This window comes from Cyprinus carpio, chromosome A17 (genome assembly GCF_018340385.1).
Source record: "Cyprinus carpio isolate SPL01 chromosome A17, ASM1834038v1, whole genome shotgun sequence".
NCBI lineage: Eukaryota > Metazoa > Chordata > Actinopteri > Cypriniformes > Cyprinidae > Cyprinus > Cyprinus carpio.
Window position 1 is genome coordinate 25,190,800 of NC_056588.1, and position 13,033 is coordinate 25,203,832.

The following is a 13,033-nucleotide window of genomic DNA, read 5'->3' on the forward strand; positions in this document are numbered from 1 at the left end:
GTATTTCTTTACATATTTGGACATTAGTCTCTTCAAAATCTGTGATCTGTAAGAAAATGTCTTCCTTCACTGCAATAATGTGTAAACCATGAAAAATAATATTGTTTTAAACGTGCTATTTTATGCTATTTTTATGCTATTTTATGACAAAGATATAGTAGAGGCTTGAATTTAGGTTATGTTTAGGTGGAAAAGTAGCTTGCAGCTAATATGCAAATTCAGCATAAGACAGTTTTCTTTTTTTCTTGAAACGTAGCGTCACACTGCCTTTTATTAATCTCACGTTGTTGATGGAATGTTTCACAATTTATTTAACAACAAAGTTATTTTGGGAACATGTAAATCACATGCTGATGCAGAACATTTATCTCACCTCAATACTCATCTGATCTCTTCAAGCAAGACAATCAGGTTTCCTAGCATTTCACACAGTGCTCTGTTTTAAGTACACAAATGATGCATTCTGAGGGGGTCGCCTGGCTACGCATTTCGTGTATGTATATTGTATTAAAAAAATAAATACTACCAGTAAATAAACTTTTTAGTGGCTAATTCTTCTAGCTCATAGAAAAACCCTTATACAGTCTGATATACATTATGAAAAGCTGTACAGCTGAATTATAATTAAAATAAGGACGCTTTTATTTTTTTTAATTATGTTGATATAAATATATATTTATATATATAAACTATTTTGTCAAAATATATGATCGAGGAGACAAGAAACACACATCTCAACACGGATGTTATAAATAAGTGTCCAGGGTGTAACTGTGGCCCGGTCAGCGGCAGCCACATCCCTCCACCACCATCTCCTGATAGTTTTTCAGCACCACCCGGTCCGTCTCGTCCAGATAGAGCATGGAGATTGCACTGAGCTCTGTGGGAACGCAGCAGGCCTTGGGAATATTGGTGTTTACCGAGTTCACCAGTGTCTGCACAATAGCGTGATTGGTGGAGTTCAGGTGATCAGCCAAAGGGAACGGACACTCCCCGTGACAGTAGTACGCCTGATATCCGGGCGGCGCCACGATCCAGTCGTTCCAGCCCACGTCGCTGAAGTCCACATAGAGCGCGTGCCGCCGACAGTTTCGGTTGCGCTTGCGACCTCTTTGCTTCGGGCTGCGCTTCGCTCGCCGTGTCAATGGGTGACTTTTGCCGTCGTGCCCGAACGTGACCAGCAGGGGGCGAAGCTGGCTCCAGTCTGTGTCTGGAAGCGGATGCAAGGAGCGACTGACGCGTACGTGGCGTCCCTGGTGACGCGAGGTTCGGTTCAGGGGCACCACCTCCACAGCCAGGCCGTGATTGGAGCTCTTGTCACGGGTCCAGCGCAGCACGGCCGGACTCACGTCAAAGCTCTCCCACCGGGTCGTGTTGTGGCGCACCAGTCGAGTGTCCAGCAGCTGCGTGATGAGCTGCCCGGCCCGCGGGGGCTTCAGCACCTCGTATATGTTTATCCGGTGTAGACTGTCGTCTCCCGTGGGTTGGGGATCTGAGATTGCATCATCTATCTGTTGCCTGTAGATACGAAGCTCTGCGGTAGAAATGAGTTCCTCCTCTGGGATGCTGCTGAGATTGAAGACGAAGCGCAGAGGAGTCTCCGGTGAGCCGTCTGACTGCAGCTCTTCCATGTGCTCTAGAGGAGGACAATCAGAGGACAGCTCAAGAAACTGGCAGAAGAACACTACTATGATCCAAAATTTGAAATGATGCAGTAACAAATTCTTATTAACTAGACGGAAAAAAATATTTATACTTTGGACCAAAAAAAAATTAAAATACTCAAATATATGAAATTCTATTAATGGATTTGGGTCAAACCTTAAATTTTGATTTAATATTAATCAAAAATATTTTTCTTCCTAAACACAAAAACAATTATATAAAGCCAAATTGTTACTTGTTGTAAGTCAATGTAATTTTTATTTATTTATTTATTTTTATTTATTTTATTTTTTTGGCTTTTTACAACTTAATTTCACTATTCAAAAAAAAAAAAAAAAAAAAAAAAAAAAAAAAACATGCACATCAACACTAAAATACTTAAACAAAATAGTTTCTTTAGGAGCTTTTTTTCAGTGTATACAAACATGTATCTTAATAACACAATCATCTACTAAAATGATATTTTGCAATAACTACAATGTATTGCAATGTATTGTAATTCCTGTTATTTCACTCATTGTTTATTACATAGCTTTTTGGAATACGTGGCAAATTTTCCTGCCTTGCAATCATACCATGTTTATGCTGTGATGTTTGTTCTCACCTGATTGTCACATACTGAATGCCAAATGCCCTTTTCTTTCAGGAAAAGCGTTTACTTGAATAGAATGTTGGTGCAAATCAGAAAATATGATGCATATTTAAAAAAAAAAAAAAAAAAACTAATCACATTAAACATTAAGGTCTTTTTAAGTTGTCTTTATTTAAATTTAAATTTAAAATTAAATGAAAATTCTACTTTCATATTAGAGCTAATTTAGCTTTTGTTTGCAGTTAAATTAAATTATAAAAAGCCAAATAAATAAATAAATAAATAAATAAAATAAATGGCATATGGACTTTATAAAAAATAATCTTTTTACTTTGTATGATTGTTTTTATCTTTGGGAAAATAAAAAACAAATGTAAATTCATAATAAAGAAAAACTAATCAATTTGGCAGTCTTTTATTTTTTTAAAGTTGGTCCAAAGTATAATTTTCAATGCAGAACGTTTGAAAGTTGTTGTAACTGAATTCTCTTTGGTGACTCTCCCTGAATCCACACTCTTTTATTTTCAGTGGAATCCACTCCACTATTCCTTGTCCATTTTTCATTGTAGTCTCAGCTCTGACTCATGTAAGTATGCAGATAATAAAGAAAAGTAAAATAACAGGGAATAAACTGTCAAAGCATGCTGAAGGACTTCTATCTTCTTGATACTAAATGTGTATTTTTCCGAAGCCTTCTAGGAATTCTGTCTGCCTAAGAGACCGCATTGTGGTGTTTATTTAGAAACCTGCAGAGTAGCATTAAAAATAATTGCATGTTGAGGAAAGTCCCTTGACAGGATCCGTAAAGTATGGCAGTGCAGAGACTTTTTAAATGTCGGGTTGAGTCTGAATTTGCCAAGTGTCAATGTCTCCGCTGTCTTACCTTCATGATGGAAGCCTCTCACAGTGTTTGCTCGACTCGTGGACCTTTCGGGATAATCGAAGCTCACGTCGTGGGCCCCGGTCTCTTCGGCCTCCCCTGACTGCAGGCGATACAGGTCCAGCAGATACTGGGGCACCACAGCCGAGTAGCTGGGTCGCGGTCGCCTCTGCAGCCCAAACATGTGCAGCAGCGTGGCTTCAAAGTCCCGCAGCAGTTCATGACTCTGACCCAGGTGCTGAGCCGACGCTTTCTTCTTCCCTTCCTCGGGTATTAGACTAGCATAGCTGCTCTCTCCCAGTAGGACTTGGCATAATAAAATGACCATCAGCATTCGATTACCAGGAATCATGATGTCTCTGGTGGGCAGGTGGGAAATTTCAGGAAGCAGAAGAGATTCAAATAAAAAACACAAAACTCAATTTACATAAAGCACAAAAACATACCATTCACAAGCAATCAAATGCACATCATTGACATTTAGGTCAGAAACATACTTTGCGCAAGTTCTCGAAGGCAGAATGCTTGGTCAGTGATTTGCAAGTATGTGGTCCTGTAGCAGACCTCCGTACTCAAGGGGGCGACAACGTTTCCTTCAAATGTCTGTGTCATTATCAATACACCATATGTGTTTTTATTCAAGTAGCTTGTTATAAACACTAATACTTCTAAAACTGAAAACAACTGGGTGTAGTAACAATTTTCACTCTAGTAAATGTCATCAATTTCACAACTTATTAAAAAGATTTGGCAAGTAATTACGTTCAATTTTGAAGTAGAAAGACTGAAATAGTATTTTCTTGTGAAATGCACTCCATTCATCTTTGTTTACTACTATACTAACTTCAAAAACATTTTTTTTTTTTTTCCAACAGCGTAGAAGTGTTTGAGTTTGTGTACTTGCATAGAGTATGTTTTAGACCTTATTTACTCCAGATAACTGCCATATAATTGAATAGTTAAAAAAAATCTGTATATAACAACATAGTGAGTTTAGGGCATCATTCACCAAAACTTTTAATAAAATGATGCCATCATTTACTCACACTCATGTCATTTCAACCCTGTATAACTCCAATGACTTTCATTTTGGGTTCCTCAAAGAACCTTTCTGTAATCAGTTCTTAATAGAAACATTTTTTCTTAATGTGAAGAATATTTTAAATATCTAAAGAATATTTTTCCACTATAAAGGACCTTATGAAATGAAAAGTGCAATGAAAAGATTCCATAAGATGTTAAAGGTTCTCCACGCAATCATAGATGATTTTTAGAACCTTTATATTTAAGAGTGTATGGAGAAAACAACAACAACAACACATTTTCCAAAATATCTTCTGTGTTTCATAAAAGACTTCTTGGAATGGTTTGGAATGACATAGGTGTGAGTAAATGATGATATAATTTTCATTTTTTGTGGAGAACTATCCCTTTAAGGGTCTATCCAAACTACAGTTTGGTAGTCAAAACCGATGTCAAACAAGGACAGTAACCTACAATTTTCAAGTGTTTGCACCGCAACATAAAAACTCCTTATTGACCACTGTTCTTGTAAAGAATGACTAAGCCTTTCAATTTGCTCCAAATATGTAACAACCCCGTCCCACGATTAGGACTAGATAGGCGTGGTCCACTTACCGACAGAAAATAAAGCATGGGAAAACAGTCCATGTTTGTCGAGAGCTGATGCTGGACGAGTTCCTCGAGTGAATGTTACGTGGTCCTGGAAGGCTGTTTAAGAACTGCGGTGAGATTCCTTTCCTGAAATACAAGGGTATATTTGCCAATTAATATTTCATGTAATCCAATTACAGCAAACATTTCAGTATAAGCATGGCATGATTTCAGTAAGAGCAAAATGCAGGTTTGGGCCAGACAGACATCTTAAAGCAACTAAAATGCTGCTTGTAAATGAGCACTGATAACGTGTTGCACAAGACGGCCAGGTGTGAACACCTGAAAAGATGGCAATTCAATTTACATTCAAATAGAGGTTCGTTTGTCAACAAAGGGATCTCAGACTGCCTCTTTTATTGATGGTCTATTAGGAAATCGTTCTTAAAGACTCTTTAAAATCCCCCAACTCAGACTGGCCATACAAGCGGCACCATCCTGGTCCTACACCTTTATGATCTGTTAACCCATGACATCCAAGTATGAAGCTACCTGATCTGTGCCAAAAGCGGATTGGATTTAAGAGATATCTTCATTGCAAACACCATGCAACTCCACAATTGGGATTTTCAACGATTCATTTGAGAACAGAGTAACTGCACTAATAACAGTCACAAGTGTTTGTGAAAGGTCTCAGAAAACAACGTCATCACTGAATCCACAGCTGAACCCAATAGTTGAGCGCAGCAATGCATGCATTTTGTCATTTCTTGGACTTGGTTCCGCTGGAGCAAGTCCAACCATTACAACAGGAATGATGCATTTTAACAAGAACACCGTGTGTGTGTGTGTGTGTGTGTGTGTGTGTGGTGTGTGTGTGTGTGTGTGTGTGGTCATGAGTGTTTTCTCTCTCTCTCTCTCTCTCTCTATCTTCACAGTTGTGATACTTGCGGTGCTTGCCTTGTGATTCTTGACTGATCTACCGAAACACTGTGTTCAGTTCTTAACAGGAGTCCAGTGGTTTTTAGATTCATAAAATCTGCCATTTGAACAACAGTGCAGCAAGTACAGCTATTCAAACAGTTCATTATGTCGTGAGCAAACCATAAAACTGAGCGTAACTAAAAGACTTTGATCAGCCATGCCAGAAAACATGTAACAAAGCACAAACAATTGGTTTCTTCAGACCACCTACTCTTGTTTAAAAGCCTACAGATACTGCCCTAAATATTTAGAGAATCCCTGTTTGAAGATGGAGTGCGATGCATGTGCTTTTGTGCAGAGTGGGTTTTAAAGTGCAGCTTGCTTCCTTTAATTTGGCAGAGTCGTGTAAAGCTCACAGTGCTCGACTTTAACCCTGTTTAATGAGATTAGGTTATGCACATGGTTCTTCAGATGTGTATGGGGGAGTAAGTTACCACAGTAACAGCCAATGTTAGGATCTAACCTCTGTCAAGTTTAATTCAGAAATCAAATCTGTGGAGAACTAAGTTGCATTCTGTCCATTTGGTAAATGAGACCGCTGGAGGAATGCATAGCTTATAGCCTGCTGTGAAGTTGCTAAAGTTCATGGATATGTACAGAATACAGAATCTGTATTGCACTGACACAATCTCTAGACCAGGGTCCTCCAATTACTGATTGATCCTAAACTAATTTGTATGAAAAAAACAACAACAAAACAATGGAAATATGCATTAAAATGTATGGCAATATTAAGTTAAAGATAAGAATACAACTAAAGTTTTCATCTAATTGTGTTGTCCCTCCCTTACAATGTACAAGACCTCTGTCCATCAAAACCAATGATTGTTAAAGCTTTCAAATGTCATAACAAAGCATGCAAATAGAGATTTATAGTACTATAAGCATCCATCAAGAACCACATTCTTGGCCTGAAAAAGGCTCAAGACCTCTGCTCTAGTCCAAAAAAAAACATCTATCTATAATCAACAATCAACTAACTAAATAAAAACAACTCTTGAAATTTTTAACAACTAAAAAAATATATTTTGTAATAAAAAAAAATTAAAAAATTTTTTTTCGTTTTTGAACTAAAGATAAACATCCCTGCGAAAGTGACTCTCGGGTTATGTCTCTTTATGTCATAATGCACCTCATAAAACCTTTCAGACGTGTTCTTATGCTCGACTGAGCGCCATCACTCTTCACTACAACTCATTTAAGACAAAGTATGACTCTTCAAAACATTCGTGGAGGTCAAATGTACACTAGAGTTGCACACTGGAGACCGGTTTTCCTTAATTTATTAAATCAAATGAAGGACACATCTATTGTTTTCCACGCTAACTTAACATTTGTCATGCGTAAACGCTGCGTAAACCAGTGTATGCTTGATTAAGGAATGCGTTAGAATTGAATTCGCAACCAGTGATTCGGAACACTTGTAGATTCCAAAAACTCATATAAAAGTGAATCTTGATACGTTGCTTGATACTAGACAAAGTAAATATACCACCTTCGTGGTTAGACCACATGCAGCAAGTAAAACTGTACTTAGCCACCACATTAAAACATCATTTAAACAGAAATGTCAATTCTGTTTGAATGAAAAGCCATACTCGTACGTTACGAGCAGATGTGAAAGCTTTCATCCACCCGGTGAGCGCGCGGTCAGGTGCCTGAGCGCGTTGGTGGTTCTAAACATGCAAAAACAAAAAAAAAAAAAAAAAAAAAAAACCTTTCCCCTACGCTATCCGGTAAGCAAAGATATTCAATCCTGTGTAACATTCCCAACACCCCGGGTCCCAGTGCAATTCTTTAGCTACGCGACAAAGCAGAGCGCTCCCGTTTTCGGTGCACACGTACAGCTTCGTTGATTATAACAATTGCGTCTGTAGACGTGAAGACAGCTTTGTGGAATATAATGGGAGCGTTCTAGTTAGTCGCGCCGCCTGCAGAGAAAAAAATAAAAAATAAATCAGTTTACGCACAAATGGCAAAAACGCGTGTCACTGGATCTAAATACGTGCGCAAACCTCATATACGGTCATAAATCACTTCTGGTTATGAACGTATGAAAGTACCGTGCCTGCTGACTTAAACACAACATGCCAGCTTACCATTGGTAGAGATGCGCACGGTATTCCTGGATGAGAAGACGGTAAAACGGAGTTTTCAAAGGAGTACACCTCACACAGCAAAAGTCCAATCCTCAAGCGAATTTTTAGATCATTAGTTCCGCATCACGTTGAAGAAACCAACTGAGTCCCATGCGAACGCGGATCTCTGTAGCTCCAGGAATAGTCGAGCACGGAGGACATCACCGTCTGATCCCGCATCCAGTTCTCCAGGCAGTTTTTATGTGACCGCCCTGTGAAGTTCCTCTGCTGACCCTCCTCCCCTACTCTCCCACTTCACCCAGCACCTCTGATAAACCCCAGAGAACGCAGACACAAAAGATCTATTTCCTTCTTGCAGTTACATGCATGCACTACAACACCACACTGTGGATGGAGACTGCGATTTCTTCTGGAGTGTGTAATAAGTTCACTGGCAAGCACATGCAATCTATTAAATCTGTTTCCTTTTTTTTTTTTCTTCCAGGGATGTCATCACATGGGTTGACCACACTTGCATAACGAAGGAAAAGAGCATGTTTATTTGTGTCACAGAAAAAATATACTAAAAGTTATAAGGTTAAAATCAAAATGAGCAAGTCTCAAAAGTAAACATTCTTCAATACGGTTCTGTGCAGCATCACAGGTTCAGAAAAGAACATCATTTGGACTGTATAATGGGTAACATGGGGGAGTTTATTGGAATACGTTGTTCAAAAGTTCTTCAGATCAGCGTATTGGTTTAACAGATGTTTTTATAAACAGCTAAACAAGCAAACAAATAAACAGTCTTTGTGGAAACCCAGCAAACAAAATGCTCTCGGAACTCTGGTTAACATTCTGGCAAGGTTCTGTCAGAGTTCTTCAGTGATGTTAATAGAAGAGAGAGAGAATGTTCTCAAAACATTAGCACAAAAACACTACTTATGAATTGTTCGTGCAATGTTTTATTTCTAAAATGTTTTAGTTGGACATTCATCTAAAGTTTTTTAAATGTTACTTACAAAAGTAACATTCCCATTATGTTTGATACATTTTAAAATAGAATGCTCCCTTTGTTTGCATAACCCCAAAAATGTCTTTAAAAATAATAATGAAAAAATGCTCAAGCCCCTTCCCCTTTAATCGCCGATGCTAAAGTGAGTTCTTTGTTTCTTCACATTGCTCTACTACTCACATAAGTGCATATTAAAGGGATGTGGCCTGAAATAACGTCATATTATTCAAAGTTTTCAAACTTAATAGCTTGTTGAAATCAATGTGATCACTGGAATGTTGCAATGGAGATCAGTGAATATTTCCTATAACTGTATTTCACCAAGGCCCGAAGCCTTCTCCATTTGACCTCCTGCCCCTACAATATCAATTAACCCCCAATGTGTGAAGAAGCACTGGCAGACACCCACATTACCATATTATTTACCTGTCTGGCTCAAGTGCTTTGAGTCACAAGGCGATAAAGTGCCACCCTCCCTCAAACCCTTAGTCAAGGATATGTCATCACACGTTTGGAGAAACATTTTAGGTTCAAAGCAAACATGAAATCAAAGTTGACCTTCTCGACTTTCTTAATATGAAATCCTGGTCTTATCTGTGCATGATTTATCTGTGCTTGTCTTCATAATCTTCATTCAAGTCATTAAGCCCTTGTTCTTTTTTAGAATGTCTTTGTCCATTTTGGTATGAAAGGGCACTTTTTATGATCCAACCAATGTTAATTTTTTTTCGTCAACACTTGTGACATAATGCTTTTAAATAGTCTTTCCTTTTCTGTAAAAAAGCAAACATCCACACTCTAGGAAAAGTAGATTTTTTTTTTCTTCACAGGTGGTTTAGTCGTATTTTGAATTGCATACTGAATTTTGTTTTAGGGTTTAATGAAATATCCATGAACTTAACATAAACTTAATGTCCTGGCAAAAAACTACCAGTACCTTTCCATTTTTTATGGATTTTTTCTTACAGTGAGGCACTTAAAATAATGATTGATGAAAAATGGCTTTAATAGAATAATTAGAGTGGGTGCTTTTATAATATTATGAGCTTAATGTTTCTGTTTCAAATCCTACAAATTGACCTCCATTGTAAGTGCATCACTGCAACCTTGATTTCCCTGATTTCATTATTCATGTGATGGCAAAGCTGAATTTTTAGCATCATTACTCCATACTATATGAAATAATTCTAATATGCTGATTTGCTGCTCAAGAAACATTTCTGATTATTATTGATGTTGAAAACAGTTGTGCTGCACAATATTTTTGTGGAAACTCTTTGATACATAGAAAGTTGGAGAGAATAGCATTTACAGTATCTGAAGTAGAAAACTTTTGGAACATTATAAAAGTCTTTACTGTCACTTTTGATCAATTTAGCACCCTTATTATGAATGAATGAAAATATTCATTTCTATTGATCCCAAACTTTTGAATGGTAGTGTTTCATGATTTACACAAAAATATGAAGCAGCACAACTGTTTTCAAAATTTGTTTCAAAGTTGAAGTGATGTGAGCTCCAGGGCATTTTGTATATTAACGGGCAGTCTTTGGTCTCATTAATCTATTATTTGTTCCAGCGCAAATAGTTTTCGCTGAGTGCAAAGACTCAAAGTGTATATTTTTATATAACTTTAATGTTATATCAGAGCGCTGCCTTTGTACTCTTGACTGAATTAGCGACTTTTATGTTAATGGCTATTGTGGTTCATTAAATATTATTGTTCAGTAAATAATATTTAATATAAATAATAGTAGTTTTTAATAATAAAATACAGTGTCAATATATGAGTGTGTGAAATTTAGTGTGTGTGTGTGTGTGTGTGAGTGTTTACAGTATGTGTGTGTGTGCTTGTGATGGCGATTTTAGCTACATTATTCCGCCATTAGATGGCAATTAAATATTTTCAATTGAAAAGAAGGACATTATTTTTACTTTCAATAACAGCTTATAAGATGCAGCCAACAAATGCAGTGAGCAGCACTGTAATCGAAAATCAGGTAAGTCGACAAAGACTTGAAGCAATTTAGCGTTTCTTTGTTAGTTGTAAAGTAGCATTTTTGTGTGTGCATTGTCACAGTCTCCATTCACTATCCCTGTCATAACAATACACTACATTTCCCATAATCCTCCCTGGCCATCACCTGCAAACTCACAGCTGTTTGCCATAAACCTCATCAGTTTTCCTATATTTGCAAGCACCAAACACTCATTCATTGTCTGTTCACATCGCTTCTAGGACTGTTATATTGTCATTGTTATATCGCTTACAAATGTTGTTTCATACTAAAGCAGTGGTTCTCAAACCTGTCCTGGAGTACCCCTTGCCCTACACATTTCGTATGTCTCCCTCAATTATAACACCTTTTTTAACTCATCAGCTCATTATTGAAGACTGCAAGACCTGAAGTGGGTGTGTCAGATATAGGGAGACACACAAAACGTGCAGTGCTGGGGGTACGTCATGGAGAGGTTGGAGAACCCCTGTACTAAAGGATTGACCCGTCTTCTCACCTTGAATACTTACGTGTATACAGCCTGTCTTCAACCATGCCAGCCAGAACCTGTAAAACATAAGGACTCTTTAACATTCAGTTAAGTTCCACGTTATTCATTGAACTACCAACTCACCTGCTTGCATCTCAGCTGTCTTGAACTGCTTCTAAATCAAGACTGTGTTATTTGGGTTATCATTGTGTCATCCTCTTCTGTAATTGCTGACATATGTATACAAGTATTTGTGTGTGTGTTAGGGATGCACGATACTGGATTTTTGCCCATATCCGATATGCCGATATTTTTTTCAACATATTTTGGCTGATAACGATACATTTCCTTTTGTTTGGAAAAAATAAAAAAATAAACCTTTACCTAAATTCATTACTTCAGACTTGTATGCCCTCTAGAAGCCTGCATTCTGCAAGTCTTTCACAGACTTTTAAATTAAATGTTCCCTCCTGGTGGAATGACCTGCCCAACTCAATCCAACCAGCTGAGTCCTTAGCCATCTTCAAAAATCAGGCTAAAAACACATCTCTTCAATCTTTAATTAACCCTGTAACTCTAGCACTCTCAATTCTAATTGCATTCTTATATATTTCTTTTATTTTATTATACAATTAACAAAAGCAAACAAAATAAATAAAAAAAAGAAACCTAACATTACCTTGCTCTTTTTTTTTTTAATATAATTAAAAAAAATAAACCTTGCTATGTGTACTGCGTTAATCTAACCAAGACTTGTTATAGCACTTGCATATCATTGCTCTTTTGTTGATTTTGATTGCTTCCATTGTCCTCATTTGTAAGTCGCTTTGGATAAAAACATCTGCTAAATGACTAAATGTAATGTCAGTGTTTGGAAATGACACCAAATCTCTCCAAAATCTCTGATTATAAACTTTTTTTTTTTTCATTTTTGGTTAGTTTTTAACAAAAACATGTTAGAATTAAATAAACAACACAGTTATTTTTATAATGAGAGTACATTGGACGCTTTAAAAATAACTATAAATCAATCACTGCATTTTTTTTTTTTTTTTTTTTTTTTTGTATTGTATTGTTTATTTTGGGGGGGGTTCTTTATATATATATTATATAGTGGCAAATATATATTATAAATATATAATATATATATATATAGACTGTCCTTGCAAAGTTGGAAACATACTGTGAGTCAGAAGTGCCAGACTGTCCTTGCAAAGTTGGAACTGCCCCACTTTATAGAACAGCCTTTGAGAACAGAAGCATTGTAGGCTACTGCAGGTTCAGGAAACAGTCCTCCATAAAATGTGCTCCACACATCTGAATATTTGCATTGAACTGTTTTGGAACAGTGTTGTAAAAACAACTTAACCACTGATTTCTAGTCGTGTCCTCTTTTGGGAGGCAAAACAAAGTAGTTTTGCTTTCACAACGAAACACACAGCGTCACACGTGGCGGGCTTGAGTGAGAAACAGTCGGTGGTCTTGAGAACGGTGCAGCCAGCAGATTCAGTGTCCGGCGGGCTTATGGCAACCACATGTGATGACCCCGGGCTGGACTCCGCTTCATCCACAGTAAAAGCTGATCCGGTGATCCACAGCGCGAAGCTGATGTATTTCCTTGGTGACCAGCACAGATCAGCTCTAGGCATGACGAAGCGGATATTGTCCTCTTTTGGAGGGCCAAACAAAGTAGTTTTCACTTTCACAACGAAACATAC

At 37.4% G+C, this 13,033-nt stretch overlaps 1 protein-coding gene across 1 annotated transcript; it reads right to left on the bottom strand.

Annotated features, from left to right (window-relative positions):
* Window positions 1-287: 287 nt before the first annotated feature.
* Window positions 288-8,178, bottom strand: bmp4 (bone morphogenetic protein 4). The gene is made up of 4 exons (XM_042774508.1): window positions 7,835-8,178; window positions 4,776-4,898; window positions 3,141-3,496; window positions 288-1,636 (listed from the first exon to the last, which is right to left on the bottom strand). The coding sequence occupies exons 3-4, from the start codon at window positions 3,487-3,489 to the stop codon at window positions 783-785; spliced, it is 1,203 nt and encodes a 400-aa protein (XP_042630442.1). The 5' UTR covers window positions 3,490-3,496; window positions 4,776-4,898; window positions 7,835-8,178; the 3' UTR covers window positions 288-782.
* Window positions 8,179-13,033: the final 4,855 nt, after the last annotated feature.

Coding starts and splice junctions, on each gene's coding strand:
- bmp4 (XM_042774508.1), bottom strand. CDS start 3,489: ATGATTCCTGGTAATCGAATGCTGATGGTCATTTTATTATGCCAAGTC. Junction 1,637..3,140: donor GAGAGGCTTCCATCATGAAG/GTAAGACAGCGG, acceptor GTCCTCCTCTAG/AGCACATGGAAGAGCTGCAG.